Below are 24951 nucleotides of genomic sequence, written 5' to 3' on the forward strand. Positions count from 1 at the left end.
AAGAGTTTCTATTCATTGTTTTAAAGCAAGAAAACTTTTGTCAGAGTTTATTATAAAGGAATGGCACATGAAAACCAAATAAATAGTTGGATGGTTAACAGTATGCAACAGTATACCACTAAATTTCCATTACATAAAAATTAAACTTTGGAACAGCATCAATACAAAAGGTTTCTTAGAAGACCAGGACTCAGTCCAAGATCCTCAGATGTGCACTGCAAAACCAGCCAATTCTGATGCCTGGTTTTATACCATGAGGGACTGTGTCCACTGAGAAGTATGACCCATCCATACTGCTCCCTAGACCAACTCCACACCATCGTATACGTATGGTTTTTCCAAGTGTCTAAGGGGAAGTGATTAGGAAGCATGAGGTATGAGTTGTGCTTCATTGTTTCAGAGCTTATAGCATCTTCTTCCTCGTTTGATAGCTACACTGAAAAAGGTTATGCAATTTAGCCTAAGGATGCTTCTTTCTTTCTAAAGCAGCAGTTAGAACAAAACAAAAAGCAGGCAGTGACTGACCATGCTCCCAGTAAAACCTCAGCTGGGTTTGGGAGGGCAGGGAAGTAGGGGCAGAAATTAAGGGCCGATTTGACATTAGATGGACAAACTGCCTGAACTAAGAAGTTGAAGCAAGGAGTGAGAACTTCAATCACTGCTGCTAATGACTATCTCATTTTCTTTGTTGCCCACTCATCAGCAATGTGCAGACACACTGAGCTGGGTTCTGTTAGTGCACCTTGCTCAAAATAGGAGCATCAGTCTGTGGGTTCTCACGAGACTGCCATTGGGAAATTTACCACTCTCCAGAGTAGAACTTCACTGTGCTCCCAAAGTCACTACTGTTTCTGGAATTGTCTGATGATAAGATGCATCTTTACCTGTAGGACATATGCATTGTTTGCTAGAGAAGCCTAGCTCACTCTTTAACTACACACTAAATCCAAGTCTTCAGATGTGATGAAAATGTAAATAAATACATGGTGTAGTTTTGAAATCTGTCAAACCAGTCGACTTATATCATGTATTTTTGTAGATCAGTAGATACATCCACTGAAGTCAGGATTGCTAATAAATATTTGTGGAAAACCCAGCATTAAATATTTGCATTGCATGACAAAACGTATCCTAAAATACACTTCTCTTGACATCTGCCACTGAACCTCATCTAATGTCAACTTCTCCAGAACATCAAAGCAATTAACAGAATTTGTCTGCTATCCAGAGAAAGCAAACAAACAAACAACACAACAGAAATAAAAATTACAAACAAAATAAGCTTTCGTCTTTGTTAAATTCCTGCCAGCCACTTGAAATCTTTTTTATTTCTTCCACAAAATTAAAAACTTCTTGGCACATTCTCCCTAGATGCCACCTATCAAAGTTTTCTTTTATCTAGAACTTTCATTGCATATTAGAGATTCCCTTGGCTAGGATATTTTTGCTTAGTAGAAAACACTACTATGAAGAAACGCATAGTTCAATAAATGAATTCTCCTGGTATTTTTTGCAGCAATGGTTCCTCAAACTTAAATCGTTTAGAAATGGCTTTCTGCTCAGTTGCTTTTTCTTTTTCTGACTGTCTACATTGTCCCAGAGTATATGAAGCCACTACAATTAGCTCTTCTGTCATCACCGATTCTTCCTTTTCAGCTTTCTCAACATCTGCAGGTTTTTCAGAGGCAGAATCCACATTTTTCTGGATGACATCACTGCTCTCCCCTCCTGCACTCTTGCTCCAGGTCCTGCAAGTAGGTTCATCACTTTGTTCTAACCAGGGGTGCTGGAGACACTCTTCAGCAGTTGCCCGTTCCCTGCAAAGGAACAAAGTGTTTAAAGAAATGTCCCAGTGAACTTAAAGTCTAGTAAGATATTCATAGTTTTCTTCCAAGGAAATGAATGTACTAGACTGATTGAACTACTGAAAATGTTCTGAAAACTACTTTTTACCCCAAAAGTCCAACAGTCCAAGAAGACAAACTGTTAATGCTTGAAATAAAGGAGTTCATAGAATCTTAAATACCACAGTATACCAACATTACTGAGCAACTGTCTTATTCCTTAAATCTATGAAAATCATGCCTTATTTACATTTAAGTATTTCCATGCCTACCCCCCCCTGCAAAAAAAAAAAACCAACAAAAAAAAACCAAACAAACAACAACAACAACAAAAAAAAAACACCAAAAAGCCCCACCCAATTAAACCACCAAGATACAGTAGGCAATAATTCTGGTGGTTGACACGCCATGTGCACAAAAAGTACTACTTCTGTTTTGAGAGCTGGAATTTCCAATTTGCCTTCCCTTAGAAAAGCACACTAATGAACTACGGAAGAGTAAGGTACTCTACTAATACAGTAGAAACAGAAGGCTCAAAGCACAGCTCATATAAGAGACACCATCAGGGTACACATATTGAAAGCCAGAATACTGTACCACACTACGCTGCATTTACACAATCTTCTGAAATTTTCAGTTCTAATTGCTATAGTTGGATACATTCAGAACACACAAGTCAGGAGGCTAATGGAAAACTCTTTTAATATGTATGAAAAGTAATAGTGCCCAAAGTTACCTTACACTTGAAAAACAAAAATTCAAGTATTCACTTTAAAATGTCTATGCTAATGCGTAGGACTGGATTCAGCTGTGTATTTTACTTACTCAGGCTTCTTCACCAGCAAGGTTTTAATGAAATCCACAGCAGACTCTGATATGAGGTCAAAATCTTCTCCAGAGTAACTTACATTCATTTGAGATATATTTAAGAATGTTTCTTGTTTATCATCCCCTAAGAAGGGTGATATCCCTGTTAGCATGATATATGCCAGTACTCCAATGCTCCTAAATTGAAAGCAAAAAACACAAAACCAGGTTTTTTTTTGTTTGTTTGTTTTTTGTCTTAGTTGTTTTCTTTTTAAGCATTCCAGCAGTGTTATTGATGATCATTAATTTGTTCAACTTACTTACCACATATCAGTTGCTGTACTGATTGGGTCATAACTTAGAATTTCAGGAGCTATTCAGGGGAAAAAAAAAAAAGTTACATTTTTTCCTCATACACAGACACAATACTGTATTTACAGAGTGCAAAAGCAGGCATGTGGAAAAATTTTCAATAAAAGACCATCACACTTCAAGTGACTTATAAATAGATATTTATAGTCAAGTGTTTTGAATTATTACCATCATTGGTTAGTTTCAGGTAAAAAGAAAACTGATTTCTTTTTATTGTAATCTTCAGAAGCAATGATCATCTCTTCACCAATTAAGAATGCTCTATACAAATCTACTGAGAAATAATTTCAATATCCAACATTCTATATTGCAGCATGAAAACCCATACCTACAAAGAATACGTTATATAACTTAAGCTTATTTTCAAGCATATTTTCAAAGCCTGAAATGATTTTTCTTTTTAATGAAATGGATACAAAGCCTACCAGGCTAGAATACCATATTCAGTAAGATCATGTATTTTTCAATCTCTCATCCAAGTAATACTTGTCATAACTGCTTAGATTCGTCTAAAGTATGTACTCATTTTCAACACAAGCACAAAATTGTCAGTCACTGCTCTGGTGATTCCAACTTTTACAGAAATATCACGTCTAATAACTTGATCTTCTGACACCATAACTATATAGGCAGTTTGGCATTCATCAAATTTTGAGACAATTTTCCATTGTTGATAGTACCCTCCTCCTCAAAGCTACACCAATGTCATAGTAACAACTTACCTACATATTCTGGAGTTCCCATAATTTCCCTTAATTCCTCACTGTCCTTCACTATCCTGGAAAGGCCAAAATCCACTATCTTTATGTCTCCCAGTGGAGACTTACTGGTTAGTAGAATGTTCTGTGGCTGAAAAGCAAAGCAAGCAGATGTTCAAGATCACCAAAATCTTATATCTACGACACCATAAAATTGCATAATTATTTTAGAATAACAGTGATATGTTGTAACATATACAGTACCTTGAAGTTCTGGTTTTTATTTTTTAAAAAAAGGTGAACTTGGAGAGAGAAACTGGCTCAACACAACTGCTGGATTTTCATTTAAGAACTGAAAATTAAGCATCTACTTTTCTTAGCTTAGAACTCATACAACAGACATGCCAGCAGCTACCATTTAGCAAAAGGACATGAAGATCTCCACATTTGTGCCTTTAGTCCTTCATACCACCTTTCTTCCCTCCTTGTTCCTTCCAATGTTCCCTCCCTGTTACTTAGTGTAAGATATTTCCTGTTCATGTTTTTTAAATGTTTATGAAACTTCTTTTGACTATACCTGTTTATACCTCTGATGCAACTGACCTCAGTCTTGTTCAAAGTACTAACAACTATATTGCGGACTATCAACTAAAGAACAGTTAAAAAACCAAAACCAAAACAAAGCAAAAAAAACCCAGCAGCCTGAAAAACAGGTTTTTAAGACTTTTGGATAAGCTTGTTTGCTCTGTTGTTATTAGATCTTGGCTGTCATTCCTCATCACAAACTCTGCAGTCATTCAGAAGTCCCTTTCCTTCTATTTTGAATGGCAGCTGCTGAATTTAAAGATATTTAAAAATAAAATAAAATAAAAAAATCTTTAAACTATCTTTAGTCAGTAGGTCTTAGTTTTTTGCAATTGAAGCAATTCATTGCCAGACCAAGTCCCTGTCTCCCCACACTGGGCCAATGATTACACTGTGCTCTATCATTAACTTCTACAAGCAGTAACACCAACAGTTCATGCGATGTTCATGCTTCTGGTAAGCTTGACTTCCACGAAAATGATGAAGGCTTTATTTACTGAGAACTTCGATTATCACATATTAGTAGTGGTTGAAAAGGGAGGACAAATGAGTATGAACACAGAACACTGAGGGATGCAATCCAACTGAATTAACACCAACATCTATCTAGGAGAAAACTATTCTCCTATTCACATTTTTTCATTCCCAAATTAACTGTGATGATGCGATTTCACATTAACATCCTTCTTCTTAATGACATAAATAAAACTGTACAAGAATACATCATAATCTTGGCCCAGATCTTCTTGCTACAAGACCTGAATAAATTCAAGTTCTTTCATTCCTGTAAAGTTAAGCCACATTATTTAAAAGGAACTCCAAGACATCTATATATTTTCTGTTTGTAAATGGATGTATTAACAACAGCTTATTTTTGCTTATAAACTAGGATCTGGTGGCCATACAAAGGATTTTGGAGCGGTATATATACCATATTCACATTTTCTATTCTGCATTTGTATTAGAAAAGCAAACATCTGAGGAAAAAAAAAAAAAAAAAAAGTGGCCATGCCTCCCTAATTATCCTCTCAGATGTTCTTCTCAGTGGGAAATTTAGTTCTGTTCTGAAGAGGCAAAGAGAACACAAGAGAAAAGCACTTGCTCTCTATATTTAAATGAGGAAAAGTTTTTAATGACAAGAAATTGTCTACAGTTCAAAAAGACTCATAACCCTAAATCTATTTGTACTGAAATAAGACCAGTTTTCTTCTTTTAAGGAATGACTATATGGTTCAAATGAAGCAACAGTTCAAACCCAGCTTTAAATCCTGGAGATGCTGTAGCATTAGAACTACTATCACTTCCAGCTCAACACTCAATTACTCTCATACTTAAAAGAAAAGGAAGAAAAAATTATTAAACCTATAAAGTGATTTCTCTCTCTTTTTTTTTTTTTCAATATACTGCTGGGCTTTTTTTCAATATACTATCTGGGCTTGACAGTACATTGTACTCCTGCAAAGAGCAGAGATACCCACCCATGCTAGAGTCTCTCCTAGTAGCCATTTTGCAGAGGGCGTTGCACTCTTACTATCAAGCAGTAATGACATGGCTAATGTAAACTGGCAGATTTATAAGCCTTCCTCCCTACTGCAGAGAGGCTTAAAGGTTCCAGTTAAGATCCTTGTATGATGTATACTGAACAAAAAGACTAAATGGACCACTTTACAAGATTGGTATGTAGACAGAGTTCACATTATATCGTCACCTATGTCCACCCTAATGCCACATTAGCACCACTAGATACACGTACCTCAGGAAAGACGATAAAAAGAAAATGAGGCATACTACTAGCATCAGAATCTTGGCCTTTAGGAATCTGAGACATTAGTTGTGCCTCTAGCATCATGTACAAGTAACAACAGTGAAAAGCATAATTTGTTATTGCAAATGTTGGCCAAACTTACATTCCTCATTAAGTTAGATTAAACTTCTGTCACATGAAAGGGAGCACAGCTCTGTTGATGTTCTGAACTTCAGTGGAAAGGACAAAATAAGACAATACATACAAAGATCTGTTCTCTTCTAGCAATTTAGGTAAGTTACACAGATCATTTGTAGTAAGTGCACTTAGTAAAATGGACACCCTTAAAACCTACCTTGTAAGTAGGTTTTGAAGTTTTGTAAACTGATGATATAATGAAAAAATCCATATATTACAATTTATCCATTATTCTAGAAGTCTCTATCAAAGTTTGGCCACAATATTTCTTGTAAATTTAGCTGTCTTTTAAAAGAATATGACTAAGGATGCGTAATTAAGGTTATCTCTTTAAGCTAAACATCTCACCATAACCTGTAAAATTAATGAAGTTAACCACCTTTATTCTACATAGAACAAATGATATGATTCTTTCACAGTATATTCTTAAATGAGGATTTTTTTTTCATGAAACCCTTGAGTACTGTATTACATTTTAGCAGACAGTAGTTGACAGAAGTTTCACTGTTTCTACACAGTTGTGCGGAGAAAAATGTACCCCAAGCTTCCTGAAAATGGGAAGTACCCAAGAAATTATGGGAACAAACTGGAAAAATAGGCCGGTTGAAATATTCTGACAACATTGTGTATAAAAATAGTTAAGCAGGCTGATCAGTGTGCCCTAAGAAAAGGTTTAAGGTCTCAAATACCTTTAAGAAAAGGAGAATCTGCTTGGGGAGGTTTACTTTTTATGGTGAATGTATTCAAGTACAAATAAAAAAAAATGTATCACTCACTAAAGAACAGACATAACAGGGTCTAAGTTCATGATTTTCTGTTAAACAAACTATGTATTGCTTGATAGAGGAACCTACTGGTAGCTTTGTACCAAAATGCAATGAAGCATAAATAAGGATTCCAGCAACAGAAGACAGACATATGTAGTGCCTTACTACTCAGTAAATAATAGAGGAATTAGACATGTAGGAGAATTAGAAGATTTTAACATAAGATTCTTTTAATGCTGGTTTGCTTAGAAAAGTTAGTTCAGCCTCTGAATAAAATTGCTTTATTTCACAAGAAGAACACTTGGATGAAAGCTGTATAAAATTAATTTTAGCATACTAAAAATGGAAAGCAATTTTCTGTATCCCTAGGTTACAACTTGCATCTTAGCTATACATAATACTCTGGATTTCTTATGACAAAGAAACTGATTTCTTACAATAAAACTGTGTATTTATTACGATGTGACCAGTAAGGAAGCCAGAAGTTTAAAAGTAAGAAAAGTACTGCAACAATTTTACCTTTAAGTCAAGATGAACAACATTGTTTCTGTGCAAGAATGAAACTCCTTCTAAGATCTGCTTCATAAGTTGTTTCACATCTTTCTCTTTGAAGGCCTCCTCTCTTTCAGCAACACACTGGTCAAAGATTTCACCTCCAGCAGCACTATAGAACAGTACAAATGTTATTATTTCAAAAACTAAGCTAAAACACCCATTTTATTACACTAGCATAAAAAAAAAAAAAAAGCAGGTGGAATCATCCAGTGGTGATATTTTCAGTTATTAAACATTTTGCAAGCTCTAATGGCCAAGGAAGGCTTCCATTCAGTATGTCAGCTTTCAAAAGAAGCAAAGATTAATATTCCCTGACTTAAGTAAAATAGATTCTACAGAAACTGTTGAGACTGTTTCGGAAAAATTAGTGACTGTGCTCAAGAGATGAATGCCACATTTGTTTAAGGGCAGTGCTTATCAAAGATGTTTCTTTTGCTATTTCTACAAAACTATATGGAAATTTGGCCAAAGTAAGCTTTCATAAACACAATGCAAAATAGCTCTGCCTCTAACTCTCCTCACTTTGTTAAGAACTCAGAAAAGCCTAAATATAAAGTTTATAATTGAGTTGACTGTGAAAAATCTGGTGTACTGGAACACATTAAGTTTCTACACAGCTTTCATCTCGAAATATCTTTGAAAATTTTAGCTCCCAGAGCTTGAATCCTTATCTTTTGCTTATGTATGCTTAAATAAACAACAGAAGAAAAATAAGAAAATAACTACAGATGAATAAATGTGCTTCAAGTACTCCAATGCAAAATGCATGATTATCTCTGTAGCAACAGAAATAAGCATAACAGAGGCTCCATCTTAGAACAAGAGTAGGCAAAACAACATGAGAATGGGGTGACTGTACATAAGGATTGCTGAAGTACTACTAATCAATGCATAGATGAAATCAACTTTTGTGTGAAATTCCATAATCAGCTGAGTAATAGAAACCCTGTAAGGACTGTTGTCTTCAGTTACCTCACAATGACTTTGCACAAGTGTTGATCTTTACTGATACAAAACAACTTCTTCTACCCTGACATGTTCTTTTTTATAATAAATTAAAGTACCTAAGGCCACCCAGAAGAGAAACATTTTCAAACAAGGACCAGACAAGCAAACAAGGCAGTTCTATATAATGGTGAATCTGGATTACAGACTCTTGAGGAAAAAAAAAAAAGAAAAAAATCATTTAAATGTATTCAGTTTTTTAATTTTATGAATACTAGCTTGGTTGATGTATCCCTTGTGCCTTAAAATGCTTCACGCTTTACATTTTCATTTATTTTTATTTTACCTTCCCAGATAGTCTCGTGTTGTTTAGAACTCTCCCTGGAGATTGCCTTGCAAACTAAATGAATTCGGAAGATGGTTACATCTAAAGTGTTTATATAAAGTTTTGTATTTCTGCTCAATACATTGGCTAACTGACACAGCAGTACGATTTGCTTTATTAAACTAAGATTTATTTATTTATTTTTTCCTTAAAAGAAGAAGCCTATTAAACATTTTTCTTAACCTTGTACCAAAGATAACGGAACTAAAGAATGAAAGGAGTTTTCATGAAGTGAGTGTTAATACTTGACTTCTTGAAAAATACATACTCCTGACAACATTCAGTACATTTCTTCAGCATGTTTTTATTTAATTCAAGGAAAAAGGTAGCTGTATTCCAGCTTCGGATGAAATTCAGAAACTAATCAGCTTTTTAAAATGGACATAATTTATTCTAGCATTTTAGATCACATTCCTTTTTTAAAAAAGCGATACCACTTGAACTTCAAGATAAATATTAAAAAATGCCTTCTATAATCAATAAATGAAAAAAAATCAATTTTAGGAATGTCATAATAGGTTACTTGGAAGACTGAATCTCTCTGCTGCTTGAACCAAGACAAGCGTTATTTCTGCTGTTTTTGTCTGTGTGAAATACAACTCATTCCCCTAAACATCTGCCAAACAGGGATCACACTTATTTTTTTTTTTTTTTTCCTCTAATAAGCTTTAATAAACTCAGCTGAGAATCAGCAGGAGGTAGGCCTTATAAGGCCCTGTTTGCTGTATGCCTACTTAATACACATAATACGCTACAATTAAGTTATGCTAACAAATTAGAATACTAGACACCAAGCTGAACCACAACTACATGGAATTTTAGCATTACACTTAAATTTTCTTAGACGTCAAGGCAAGAAGAATTTGAAGCAAAAAATATCCCATTACTGAAATGAAAAGAGAACATGAGTAGAGAACACTAGATATAAAAAAATACTTTTAATTTTAAATAGTTCTAAGTACTCTGCAGTACTTTTTAAAAGATGATGAACCTAAACATCTTCAGAAGTGAAACAAACAAAACCTTTAGACATACACATTCACTTCATGATTTAAGAAACATGGCTGTCCCCAGCCAACAGGCAAAAGTATTTTGCTTTACAAAGAAGTTTTACACAGCGAAAAAATGTTTTAACACGCAATGTTTCTTTTTTGTTTGTTCTTAAATAAAAACTTCTTACAGACAATTCATTTCACCTCAAAATTGCCACATTGGAACATATAATTAGTGATTCCTTAGAAGAACATGGGAAATTTGTGAACTTCCTCACTGCAAGATTGTTTTGTGTAGTGTTGCTGTGAAGCCAGCTTAACAGACTCCTTTAAGCAAAACAATCTGCTGACTGTGAGCCAACTCAGTCACAGAGGTTTGAAAGCACAGTGTCAAAAGGAATTCCAAGAAGATTCGCCTACACATGTGCCAAATTTTGCAATGCTGCTTAACAATATTTTCAACTTAGCTATTCTCTAACTAGAGGTCAGAAAAACAAGCAAACAAAAAACAAACAAAAAACAAAACAAAACAAACAAACAAACCCTGAAGCACAGAAGAGATGAAAACACCTGTAAGCATTTCAAGTACTTCATTGCTATGATTTCAGTATCCATGCAGACCAAGCCTTCTCAGGTGCTTACCATGTACTTTTTTTTTTTTTCCCCCTCCAAGAAAACATCTTCCAATAAGTTTTTGCTTTTAAAATCTTAAAGTAACTGCTCTGCAAGTTACTGGGTACCCTGACCCTCCTCCACAGAAAATTTCCAAAGGGGACAAAACCCAAAGAATTGTGTTTAGGACAATACAATATTTAGATGAACAAGTCATCTTACTCTGGAAAAATTTAGGGGCACAACTTCTTCAAACTCAAGAACTGTTTAGAATATATGATTTCTCTTGTACACCTTCCCCTAGCAAGGTGTAGAAATAAGGTATGATTTATTTCCAAGCTTAAAAGCTGCCGTGACCAGAACCTTTCAGAAATGCATGTACCTATGACAGTACTGTAGTTGTACTACTAACTTCTACATAGTCTCAAGCTAAACCCAAGTGCTTATAATCACTGAAACCATGCTAACATTTATTTACTCCTTATCAGAATAATTGGAGAGCTAAAGTCAGATGAAGTCTAGAACATGAATCATGACTACAACTATACTGACTTTAAATTCAGTGGAGACTGAGCCCCTTCCTTTTAATATTATCATACACTGTACAAAATTCTACATCCTTCTTCTTTCAAGTGCATTCACAACACATTAACGTTTCCTTGGTGAGGTGTAGCAATGATGGCAAGTAAGAGAGCAAATATGCTGAGAATTTTTTAGTGTAAGACTACCCTAACTTACCAATGTGCCCAAAGACAGGGATAACTGAAAACCCATATCTGATGAGGACATATGAAGTAGAAGAGCATTCATACACATTAAATTGCATAGACTTTTTTTTTCCCCCCATTAAATTCTCAGTTCCCAGACAAACACATACTTCCCCTGCCCCTGTGGTCTTTCTGATAAAGGAGCCTAAGAGCTGAATGAATTGCAGAGTGCAAAATAACCAATAAAGTTTAAGAAGGTTCTCTCCAAAACTGCACTGTTGATCTGAGATGGCCATTATGTATTAAATCTTTGTTAACTGATCTAATAGGTAGACAAGGTGCAAACATTGGAACAGCACATGTTATTATCATGACAGTACAGGCAGTAACATTACTCAGGTCCAATAGGTGGAAAAAGTACTTAATATAGTGTATCAAATAAAACCCAACCATCTCCTCAAGATGATGAAGGTACTATTCGTCTTGCTTGAAGTAAGCAATATGTAAGTCCACTATATATACACACACACTATACACATACACACATGATTCTGGCAGGTAACTATCCAATTCATATCCTATTATATGTATCCAACAACACTTTCCTAGATTTTGAAGTTACACACACAAGTTTGTTTAAAATGTAACCCACTAACAAGCTAACATCTATTCCTTCCATAGATGTATAAGCATATAATTATGAACACTTACAAAAATGCCTGCTCTGAAGCACTAGATGCACTGTTTTTCTTTCAAAAGAATAAAAAGTCATTATGTTGTACACAATTATGGGGCCCAAATGCTGCAAGAAAAAAAAAAACAAACAAACAATTTTGAAATCTGAATGTGTGAAGGTTTTCTGGACTCTTATGTTTTTCACTAAACACCCAGGTTTTTATTAATTCAATTTTCACTAAAATAGAAAAATGTCACTGTTCCATATAGTAATTCCAGGCTTTGCATACTACCTCTTTAGACTTAGCTATGCAATTCTCTGCAGTTCATTGGCACATAGCCTCAAGAAGTCAGTGTTTGTGTGGACACAGAGTTCTGCCATCCTGCAGTCAAAACTAAATCCTCATTATTTTCTATTGCTTGAAACCTACATTAACAGTTTGTGGTCAATTTTTTTAAAAAAGCTGATAGTATTTCAAAGACAACCCTCCACGTGACTAAGATTTCTTCCCACAAAGGCGAAACAGTAACAGCTCACCTCCCTTACAACAGATCCAACCTCAAGAGAAGAAACTTCTAAATCTTAGCAGATAAAGTTATTGAGCAATGATTAAGTATTTTTCTCCTTTCCATGACAAGGATCTGCCACAGAGACCATGAAGCTTAGTAGAAACTGAAAGGCTCTACAGAAGCTTACAGTTATGTTCTTTAATCCTTTGCATACAGAATGTCAGAAATCTACTAGCATTCATACCTGTGTTGTTGCAACATGCCTCTGGAACATGCTGACATTAAAGAAGCATCCAGATGTATTTGCTGAAGTCAGTAAAAGAGTGTTTTTTTACAACTCCAACACAGCTATTTATCTCTAACAAGGTATGACTGATGCATATAAAAATAATCATGATGCTAATTACTAAACAACTTACTTAATACTTTACATTAAAAATGTTTTGTAGGAGAACTGAGTTCTAAATGAAAACCAGCAATTTTACGTAACAATTATCACAATACCTATCCCTTGTTTCAAGCTTTAAATTCTACTGCCTGTGTTATATCCCTATGGGAACCAGAAATTTAAACTGTATTCTCATTAAATCTGTATTACCAGTGTTTAAAACATATTTTTTCATCACCAGTAATGGCAGTCAGACTCTAGAAGCCCTGTTATGCTTTTGTATTCTAATGAAAATTGGAACATTTTATAAATCACTAATGCATAACTGCACAACACAAAAATATATACAAGAAAGAAGCTTGCCTTCATGAAAAACAACAACAACAACAAACAACAACAAACAAACAAAAAAAAACCCCATAAAAACAATACACAGTCACTGAACTTCAAAGGTGCAGTTTCTTTTGATTTCTGAAAAACATCAGATTAGGGCACAAGATTTCTCACCATTCATTTCTGTTATCAGAAAAGGGAACAGCTGAACAAACCAAACTAATTTAGCAGGTAGGTCAAGTCACTTCTCAACTATAAAGCCCCACTGTTACTCTCACAGTTATTTTAAATCCACAGAGTCTGAACACGGTCTTAACTGAGCTGCTCAACAGCAAAAATCATTTGCCTAACTCTTAGAATCTACATGAGGAAAAACTAAGCCTCTAGAGATGAGCATTCATAGCTGCAGAAACTCCCATCTGGACAAACTCAGTGCAGGGAAGAAAAATATTTAAGTGTAGAGTCACAAGTTAAATGCAAGGTGAATGTGTAATACAAAAGATTCAGAATTCAAGCAATTTCACAAGCCTTATTTTTCTCCAAAAAGACACCAGACTGCTATATTTGGGATATGTCTTGAGTGCATGCCCAGAAGATAAAAGTGCATGCCCTTCAAATAAAAGATGATATTGCTCTCTTGCCTTTTTCCATCAAGTGGAAGACAAGTTCTTGTCTGTATCATATTAAGAAAGAAGTATTTAGCCAGTCTGCAAGCACTGAGTATGGGAATGCTTGCTGTCCTAAGCTGATATACTTCTTGAAAGATCTTGCAGTTGGAATACTTAATAGTTTAACCAGATAGAGCAGCCAAGAGAAGGAAAATTCCTACAATAAATTCCTTAGTGTTAACTGGTATAGGACACTTCTAAGTAAACTTCTGTTTACTTAGATGCTTACTTTGAGAAGTGTTACATTGAGAAAAGTAAAAAATTCTGATGCTGGTCAGCTTTGTCTACAAATAATTCCAACCCTCCCTCCTCAAAAAAGAAAAATCAAAACAACAACCCAACAACAAAAATGAACCTCAATAAAACATCTTCAAAGCTAACATTCTGTTTAGGTACATTTTGAAGATATTCACAGTTTTTCATAGAGGGTAGAAAAGACCTGTTAACTACGAAGTCCTTCACTCTTGATTGCAGCAGGTTTTGATACTTTAAATATATGATGTTAAGTTTCAATACCTTTTTCAAAACAGGTAAAATGAACAGACTTCATTCCATTTTGTCACTGCCAGTAACAGAAGCTTCAGTGTTTCAGGAACAGGTACTTGTTGCTTCTCTCTGCATCTTCTATAAGTGTGCAGATACACTGTTCAGATTTCACTAAAAATTTCTTCATTAAGTATATAGTTTATATTTCAGCTTTGAAAGATACTACATAACTGAAAAATTCCTTATATTCTGCTGTAGTTACAAGACTGCACTAAACTTCCTGCAACGCTGATTTTTGCAATTTTTTTGAGCTCAAGCAGGTGGCAAGCAAGCAATAAAATTGTGTTTCACATTATTCATATGGATGCAAAAGATTTTTATACTACAATTTTAAACAAATACTGCAGAAGGTTATTCAGAAATTAATACTAGTACTTACTATTCCAGGACTAAAATAATCTCCGTTGCAGTTTCATAAACTTCATGCAGGTTAATAACCCAAAGATTGCATTGTGCCAGTTCAAGGACTGCAATTTCATGGATTATTTCCATCCGACAGTCTTGTCCCTTTCTTCTTTTTCTCATGAATTTTGCTGCAAATTCTCTTTCAGTGTCTTTTTGGATACATTTCTTCACCACTGCAAATTTTCCTCTGAAATTAAAGAATTTGAGGTTAGAACCAAGTCCCTTATTGACAACTTTAGTATAACCCTCGCAAATTAATATTTCAGAAAATCTGAACTAAATCACACTTAAGGGACATGTTTACCATGTGCTCTGAAGTTAGGAAGATGCCTTGCTCACTGATAGCCTCTGCTCTAAAGAGTTAAGGTTACATTTCAGATTGTGATGTTCTTATCTCCAATATTAACACTGATTTTAAAACAGAAAACTACAACAGCAAAGTATCAGTTCAAGTAAATTCAAATCTTCAAACATGTAATAGAAATGAAATGTGCTTGTTAGGAAGATTAAGATATCCCCAAGCCTTTCATAAAAAGCTAGTAAAATGGTGCACGAGCAATAAAATTATGCTTTTTGTGACTATACTTGAGCAAACTAATTGTTCAGTTACTATACTTACCACTATATTCAAGGCAACAGCGGACAGTATCTTCATTGAATAAGTGCTCAAGATCTCACCCTATTTATGCTATACTCTCACCCATACTCTTTTTTTTCAAATATAGCACCTCGTGCTTTCACCATGACATTTCTGCAATGACAACAGCCATAGTTTTGATTGCTTAACAGTTCTCAGAAATCCCCTATTGTCTCATTGTTTGAGGAACACAAAACATTTCAAAAAGTAAGGAAGCTTGGCCAACATAAAACTTTCTACCAGTTTTTGCAGCAATGACAGTGTGAATACAAACATACACTCCGCAGAACTGAGTACAGTGCTTAACCCATGTTAATGAGTATCATTTCTGACAAAACACAGCGGATGAACTACACTAAGCCAGCAGACCAGCTAAAAACAAACTACAGCACTTTCAGAAGTCTTCCCCCATAGTGGTTTGTGCTGAAGTACCTTCTCTAAACATCCCAAGCCACCTGTTCCACTCCATTCATATAGTACTGATTTTTAGACTGAAAAGGTCTATGAATTAGAGTATCATCTAACGCGATGATGAATCCTCATCTCTTTAAATATAGCAATCTTTTAAAATTCTTACCATACTGATATAGACAAAATGATTGTTTACACTTCCATGTCAACAATTTTGCATAAAGCTGCAGGAATAACTTGGAGACTCTTTACTCTGTTTCCTTATTTACCTTATTGCAGGGCAGCTGAAAATAACAAAATTAGAGTCCTCATCTCGTTTGGAATACAACCACTTGAGTCTTGCCTTTCCTACATCACAAGCTGAAATGCACAGAATTAACTAATTCAGCTTATGTCAAACTTTTCACTCTCCCAGCTCCTAACCTAGCAACAGACTACTTTCCACAGAGTAACTGTTGAAAGCATTTGTGGTCAACCTGCTTATAACAGAAATTTGTTTCAAAACCACCCACCTGCAATTAAGTAATAAGCATCCACAAAGTGGATATCTGCTAGTCAGGCTCACTAAAACAATCTAATTTATAGCTACTGATATAGTCACAGTTACTCAGGATTGACATTTTGCATCAGCACCCATTATTTGCAGAACAATGGGTATAAGAAAATAGACCAGAACATACCCATATGTGAAGGCTGACAAACAGCAAGAACACACTTGAAAAAAGCTTTGCAAATGCATGAAAATACAATGGGATTTTGTAGCACTAGGAAGGTGTAGTCAAAAGGTCACTATACAGTGGTTTAAAGAACACAGATGTTACTACAGAATGGTATGGGAAAAATAGCCACCCGAAGCCTAACAAACAGCTACGCGCCTGCTGCAGATATAGCAAAAAGCACCAAATGTTTGTAGTGTGTACAGCTTATCAAGAACACTGACACACTCCAGAGACTATGCACTCTCGATCCCCAAAATACTGTAAGGATGGTGTTTCTTTTAATCAGAGTTCCAGGAAGCCTGTGATTAGTATCACAACTATAACAGTAAATATCCCTCCAGTACTGCAAACCTAACCACAACTGAGAGCAACCTTCCTGATGTAGCCAGGGAAGAGCCTTTTAAGTTATTAAAAATGAAGATGCAAGTCCTTATGACTCGTGTATAATGTAAACTTACGCATTTATCGAAAGTGTTCAAATCGCTACTGAAGCTGTGTTTCAGCACAAAAAAAACCCCAAATAGCACACATGAAGAAAAGTAGCAACCATTTCAAAAGAAGTAATAATTAAGAAAGAAAGAAAGAAAGAAAGAAAGAAAGAAAGAAAGAAAGAAAGAAAGAAAGAAAGAAAGAAAGAAAGAAAGAAAGAAAGAAAGAAAGAAAGAAAAAAGATAAAGGAACAGAACTTGCTATTAAATGGTCTTTTCTAATATCTAGTAGATATGCAGATACTGTGCTTTTACACCAAAAATCTAAGCCACTGAGTTCATCCGTATCTGTTTCTAAGTAGAATCACTCATGCAGAATCACACAGAACAATTTGATTCATCGGGAACCTTAAAGCCCTTCTAGTTGCAACTCCTTGTTGAGGGCAGGGAAACCTCCCACCATATCAAGTTGCCCAGGGCCCTATCCAGCCTGGTCTTGAACATCTCTCTACTCACCACCCACTGAATAAAGAATTTCCTCCTAATCTAAAACTCCCGTATTTTTAGTTTAAAACCATTCTGCCTTGATCTATCACTACCAGACAGCATAAAAAGTCAGTTTCCCCTTCTGATCATAAGCTCCCTTTGAGTACTGGAAGGCTGCAATGAGGTCTCCCTGAAGCCTTCTCTTCTCCAAGAGAAACAAGCCCAGCTCCCTATGTGTTTCTTCATACAAGAGGCGTTCCAGCCCTCTGATCATCTTTTGTGGCTCTCCTCCAGATGTGCTCCAACAGCTCATGTTCTCATGCTGGGATCTCAGACCTGGATGCAGTACTCTAGATGTTGCCTCACAAAGGCAAAGTGGAGGAGGACAATCACCCCCCTTGCCCTGCTGGCCACCCCTTTCTCTTTTGATGCAGTCCAGGATACAACTGGCCTTATGCTTTGCAAGAGCACACTGGAGGCTCATGCCAAACTTTCTATTAACCAGAATCCCCCCAAATTGTTCTCCATAGTGCTCCTCACAGTGAGTTCTTAACCCAGTCTGCATACACAAATGGGATCACCCCAACCAACATCTTGATTCACAGGGGTTCACTTTTAAAGACTGTGTGCACAGCATCTCTTCCTTCCATTGTATCAGCTGCACCACTCAGATTGGTGTCATTGACAAACTTGCTGTGGATGTATTTGAAAGGACGAGGATAAATCATTTCAAACTAAAATAGGGGAAACTGAGATTGGATATAAAGAAAATCTTTTTTTTAAAATAACGACGGTGAGGCACCGCAACAGGTTGCCCAGAGCTGTGGACCTGTCCTTGGCTGGACCAGGTTCTGAGCAGCTTGATCTAGCTGTAGATGTTTCTCTTCATTGCAGGAGAGTTGGGCTAGATGGATCTTTAAGGGTCTCTTCCAGCTCAAAAGATTCTCTGATTCTATGATTAACCCCACTATTCAGGTCACTGATAAATATGTCGAAGAACATAAGTCCCAAGACTGACCCGAGGGAACAAAAGTCATCACTAGCCACTACCTGGACACAGAGCTACTGACCACAACACTATAGGTGCAACTACCCAACCAATTCCTTAGCCACCAAATAGTCCACCTTTCAAATCTGCATATCTCCAATTTAGAGATAAGGATGTGGCCTGGGACCACATCAAAGTCCTTGCAGAAGTCCAAGTAAATGACATCAATTACACTTCCTCTGTTCACCAATACAGTCATACCATTGAAGAAGGCCACCAGACTGGTCAAAAGTGAGCTGCACCTGGTGAAGCCCTGCTGGCTGTTTCAGATCACCGCCTTATCTTGTATGTGCCTTAATATAGCTATCAGGACGATATGTTCCATAATCTTTTCAGGCTCAGATGTGAGGCCCACCAGCCTGTAGTTCCCTGAGTGTTACCTTCTTAGCCTCCAAATGTACAATTTCCTTCTGAAAGAATGTCTTTCTAGTGCAGAGTCAAAAGCTTTAAATTCTATTACCACTGAAGCAACCAGTAAGAATAGTTCAGGAAAGTTTAAAATCTTCCAATTGGCAGAGTGTTGTTTTGAATTAGATACAAAGCCTATCTGTAAGCAAGCTGATCAGCCTAACAAGTCCAATATTGCCAATTTATCACACAGTAGTCACTACAGAAATAAAACAGAATTCAGGGAAGAGGAAGAAACAGTGAGAGACCATGGAGTGTGGCCACACTCATTCTGTTGACAGCACTAGACAGAAGTTGGCTATGTGATAGAACTGAAAAGACACTGCACAGGAGTTCTGCTGGTTGACAAGTATTTATTACAAGTTGTTCAAGGCTAAAAATCAAGAATACCTTGACATTATTCCTATGGCTATTATAATACCTAATCACTGTCTGTAAAACTCACCTTCTGTTAATACAATCCCAGAAAAGATCTGACTTGACAAACCTGATACTTCTAACTAACAGAACTAATTACTATGCACCTACCTAGAATCACATCTTTGACTGTTTCAGGACCAAAGATACTAATCACTGGAACAAATAAAAAATAATTAAAAAAAAGTCAAAGTAAGAAGTTAAGCCAAGAGATAAATTAGTATTTCCTTTTTGATAGAGATCACGTAGTAGGCAGAAATAAAAACAGATATGAAAAAGCTTTTTTATAGAGTACACCCAGATGGTGCATCTTAAGTGTTTCTTAAGATGCTGCTTATTGAAATTCCTTTCAGGAAACAGATCTGCTATTAAATTGTGAAAACAATATTAAACATCAGCAATGCCAGTTTATATATCTTGAGAAGAGCTGCCAGGGAGAATGTTACATTGAAGGAAGAAGTTTTGAGAGGTAATATTTCATGTTTCTCTCCAAAGTTAAAAAAAAAAAAAAAAAGTGACTATCAGTTATCCAAACAAACAAAAATGCTTTTAAGGGTGACTTAAATAGGAAACAAGTTGTTCTCAGTCTACGCAAGAGCTTCAGTTGAGAATTATGATTTAAGATACCATATCTGATCACAAAGTATCTTAATGCCATATTTCAAGACTGCCAACAGAATTAGCATTATTTTATCTGACACATAGTATGGCTTAAAGGAAAAGTCATGTGTCACAAATCAAATGTCAAATCAGATAAACAATAGCATTTATGTCACACCAATTAATTCTGTTTGTCATAGGCTCAGGGAAACAGAAAACTAACCTTACTGTAATAGTTTTAAGATAAGCTAAAAAGCACTGTCACTACTACAGATATTAGCAACTATTTTTAATATGTTTATTTTACAGAAAGCTTAGAAAAATTTTCTGAGATCCATAACACTATATGCAATTTATTACATAATTCATGTCAAACATTTTCTTCTGGGGTGATTTTTTAATACAATTTTTGTCTTCCAAAGAGCCAGGTGAGGGGAGGTTCCATTTCTGATGTTTGTGAACATTTCTTTACATAAGTTTGTTCTCAAATGGTGGAATCAGCTACTTGCAAGCCTTGCCTTCACCTTCTCACTTCCCCAACTGTTCCACCCAAGTCAAGAGCTGCTACGAAGTGTGACAGCATAAATGTGCATTTTTACTGATATATCCAACTGTACAAGAACCACATATGACTAAGATCTGAACTCCTGAAAATAACCTGAAAAGTAAGCAAGCTTATGCCAGAAATCTCAAAAAACCAATTAAAGTGCTAGGCCATCTTTCCATTAAACCATAGTAAAAAATGAAGAATATAGAATTATTCTGTTCAGTTTCTTCATGTGATTTAAATAGTTATTTGTAACTCTGTTACATGCTTGTTTATTAAAAACAAAAACAAAAAACATGGAATGAGGAAAATCAACTGAATTGAACATTATATACTTTTACTTGTATGCACTGCACATATTTCACTGAAAGAACATTGCTTGGTTTAGAGCAGTCATTTAAGAATATTCTTATGTTCCAGAGAAAAAGCAACGACAACTGTTCAGGCCCTTCTCCAACTTACATCTAAAACCAGGAGTGTTATTTTTAGTACAGAAATTATGGCTAACAACATGTGCATAGCTTGTTTTGCATTAAAAGAGTGCATTTCACACCAACAAGCTGATGAACTTATAGCCTAATGGTATTTTGTGTGCAATTATCTAGGGGGTATTTTGTCAAGGAAAAGGAGCAAAACAACTAAATACGATTATACTGGACATTTCAAAGAAGATTTAGGTAATGTGAATCAGTGACAAGAAATTTTGATTGAGGCTGTGTTTCTGGAATATGGAGCTCAAATATACAGAGGATGTATTGTGTGCATACTCAGAAATATGCGCCAAGGCTGTCACCACAAAATAATTAAAATATTGTTCCCGATTTTACAGTAAAATTATGCAGTGTAAAGGTCAAGCAACTGTTGCCTTTTCCTGCACAAAAGACACAATACTCTGGAGCTCATCTCAAATCAGTACTGTTGAAATCACTTAAGAGCATGCTGACCAGAAGTGGCACCCTTACAAAATTAAGCAAAGAAAGTTCAACATTAAACACCATGCAGCATCAAATGAAAATGTTATCTGTAAAACAAATCTGATTTGGGGACAACAAAATTAATATGGCTGAAGACTAAGCCAAATGTCAGTCTAGGCAACTTAAGTTTCCCACCCAGAGTACCCATGCTTTTGCTATTTCCCCTGAATTAACTGCTAGAAAAAGCAGGTTCTTATTTGGGTATACTTGCAAAGGCCTGTTCAGCATCCAAGCCAGGCCTGTTTTGAGCCAGGCCTTACATCCCCAAAGCCTTCCCCTCACTCCCCCTCCCCCCTCACCCCACAAGAAGAAATAACAAAGCCTGGTTTCCTGTAGTCTTGTACCAAAGTTTTTCCAGTGACATCACAGCCAGTTTCCTCCCCTGGTAGCCTGTGGTTCTTCCAGCAGCGTTTGTCCAGAACAGCCACTCCTAAAAGCCACCAGGACCTGCATCTCTCCTCCCCATTTTCTGATCACCACATGGCCCCAGCTGTCTGCTTGTGCTCCTGGCCCCTGACAACCTTCTGCACAGGCAGGAATGGGAACCAGAGCACAAGACTCTTTCAGCATACCCACTCTGACACTCGGGCTGGAAGCCAGCGAGCAAAATGCCCCGACAAGCTCATACACTCAGCGGTTGGGCCGCATCTGTTGCCTGCTCTCTCCTTCAAGCCCAATGTATACAGTTCACGTTCTCTTCAGAATTCCCACCTCAAGTTCAGCTTTTAAGCACTTCCCTAGGTCTAGGAAAAGAGATGAACACAGAGTGTATGAACTTCCTTTCCATAGCTGTTTCCTGAGCAAATTCAGCTGCCAAATAAATGAGCTCTGTGAGCAAAGACTGCCTTTTGTCTTAAGCAAAAACTTGTCCTATTTGGTTGCTAATTTGTCCAAGCCCTCTGCAAAGACAGACCTACTCAAAAGTAAATGTTTGCACACTCTGCAAGCAGATAGAAGCAAAACAATTTCTGCTAAGTGTATGTTATCAGCAAAATGCCAAACAAAGAGACAGCTTCAAGTATCAGAGTGACTTTCTATGTGCCTTTTCAGTTTGCCGCAATAGATTAGCAAAAATTTCTCTTTAATTGAAGTACTCTTCACATGTGTGAAGTAGTCACTTGTTTTCAGACAAACCTAGCAAAAAAGATATTTGAAATTGAAAGAAAAGCAAACACACACACACACACACTCAGAAGTACGAACTTCTGTACTGGAAGATGAAAACCTTTGTGGAGGTAGAGAGAAGGCAGTTGGAACTGAAACACATTCTGCTACTGCACAAAGGCAATGCCACCCTTAGGAACAGACACACAACTCATTATGACACAACTACAGGTGCAGAATCTCAGCCATTACATAAGGATCACCTTTAAGTATAGCTCTGGTCACTGATGACCCCACACAAACAGACATCTGCCACTGGTGACCCCACACAAACATACTGAGAACTCTGCGTTCAGGGTTTGCTGTTTGCATCCTTGTTCACAGTGCAGAAGCAGTCACTCCAGTTCTGCCTGTGTGTGCTAGAAGGAACCCTCACCAATTCTTCAATTAGGACAATGGCTATTCAGCTCCCAGTGCACGGTTTTACTTCAGGGCAGAGCGGCAGAGTTTCTGAAAGCCGCTGAGCTTTGAATTTAAGCCACAGAACCGAGCTCAGCCTCCTCCTCTACCACTTACCTACCGTGTCTCCACTGAGCTGCGGGGCTGAAGGGCACTGCTCGTGGGTACTGCAGCTGCTGAGCACTAAGCCAGCAGAGCGGCGTGCCTCTGACAGCCCCACCACACAGCTGGGCGCCTCGCAAAGAACGCAGAAAGACAGCTCATCTTGCAGCACATGCTGCGGTATTTCACCTAATCTTCGCGACTGGAAAACTCGCCAGATGAATCACGTCTAACCCTAAGCAAGAGTGCTGTCATTGTTTTTTCCGGCAGAGAGAGTTTCAGATAGAATCACCGGTGTGGCGGCGCAAGGACCCCCGGGTACAGATACCGAGCCTATCCGCCCCAAGCCAACGTGCCCGCCAGCCCGCTATTCTACCCACCAACGGGCCCAGGGCAGCTTTCACACCGCGATGTTTTAACGAACCTTCCTTGAGAAGCTCTCCGCCAGGTGACCCTCAGGCACACCCCGGCGGCCAAGTTCGTTCCCGACCGCTTCCTCTCCACCCCGGTGAGAGAGACGGCCCCTTGTGCCCAGCTCGGCGGCGGCTCCAAGCGGGGCTCTGCGCGCTGAAGCTGCTCTCACAGCTCCCCGGGGCCACCCCACGCAAGGACGCGGCCGCACACCCACCTGCCGAGCTCCCTGCCGGGGCTGAGGCTGTAGCGCTGCTGGAAGGGCTCAGTGCGGATAGGCGTACGGATCTCTGTCAGCAAACCGCCTCGCCTTCGGCCCCGGACGGCAGCAGGCTGAGGCGGGCACTCGCGGGAGCAGTTAGGCGGCGGCTTCTCCTCGGGGCTCATAGCTTTCCCCCGTGACAGCAGGACGCCTCTACCCGCTACACTACACCCCAGCTCAAGGCAGCTCCCATCCACCCAGCGCCCCTCAAAGGAAAGAGGAACTCAGAACGCACGGAACCCCGCGGTCGGCAGAGGGGCGTGGCTACGGAGCCCCGCCCCTCCACCCTCACCTTGGCGGGCGGGGGGAGGGGAGCGCGGGGCGGCACGGCTGTGAGGTAGCGCCACCTGCCGATGACGGACGTGGTGAGCGCGGCTGGAACGGGTACCTCACGTGTACCCTGAGGGAGCCGTGGGGAAGAAGGGAGAAGACCTGAGGTAAAACCGTGGGAGCTGGCCGGGAAGCGCCGGCCCTGTGGGTAAACGCGACGGAGTGCTGCCGGGACACTGCGGTCAGGGCGCGGAGAATGGTGGGGGCTGCCTTGAGCGGCAGCTCCCATTAGAGAAACGTAACCGCAGGGGAGCGCACCTCATGAGTCTCCTCCGCGTGCGCATGAGCGCAGGGTGGTCGTAGGGGGCTGTGGGACTTGGAAGGGCCGTGGAAAAGTCAGGCTGATTTCTGCAGACTTTACGGTAATGCATTAAAAAGAATTTCGGATTTAAAACTTCATGACGTAAATAAGCTCCAAAGTTTTGCCCTCGTTATAGTTATACGAGGGCTGCTCTGAAAGTAATACCCTCTGTTATGTTGACCATGACAATAGGTGGATGTTGGTATGGCAGTAGGGGTTGAGCCTTCCCACCAATATTCTGTTATGTTTTATTGCTGTGTGATAGATACTAGCAGAAGGCCAGTCTGACAAATTGGTATCTGACATGGAAGTGTGTATGAAGCAAAGCAAAATTTCTCCGTGCAGGAAAAATAGCACACATTGACATTCATCAATGCTTGCTGAACATTTATGGGGACCATACAGTGGATATGGGCAGCAGTGGCGATAGTGGGTCACCTCATGCAGGCTTTTGTTCATCACTGTTAAAAATGCAAAGCTAATGTTGGTGACAGTGCTGAAAAACACTGTTTTGTAGCTGAGCTGAGAGTTTGCTATATCAAGTAGGGTTATTGTGCTCTTTGTATCTGTT

At 38.0% G+C, this 24951-nt stretch overlaps 1 protein-coding gene across 2 annotated transcripts; it reads right to left on the reverse strand.

The window, feature by feature from the left end:
* Positions 1–24018, reverse strand: STK17A (serine/threonine kinase 17a). Of its 2 annotated transcripts, none has more exons than XM_072330285.1 (7): positions 23705–24018; positions 14711–14923; positions 7535–7679; positions 3746–3872; positions 2976–3024; positions 2670–2849; positions 1–1817 (listed from the first exon to the last, which is right to left on the reverse strand). In XM_072330285.1, exons 1-7 carry the CDS (start codon positions 23872–23874, stop codon positions 1484–1486), a joined length of 1218 nt encoding a protein of 405 aa, XP_072186386.1. In that variant the 5' UTR covers positions 23875–24018; the 3' UTR covers positions 1–1483. The 2 variants fall into 2 exon arrangements, with proteins under 2 accessions (XP_072186386.1, XP_072186387.1); XM_072330286.1 differs by having other exon boundaries at positions 23501–23724.
* Positions 24019–24951: the final 933 nt, after the last annotated feature.

This window comes from Excalfactoria chinensis, chromosome 2 (assembly GCF_039878825.1).
Source record: "Excalfactoria chinensis isolate bCotChi1 chromosome 2, bCotChi1.hap2, whole genome shotgun sequence".
NCBI classification, from domain to species: domain Eukaryota; kingdom Metazoa; phylum Chordata; class Aves; order Galliformes; family Phasianidae; genus Excalfactoria; species Excalfactoria chinensis.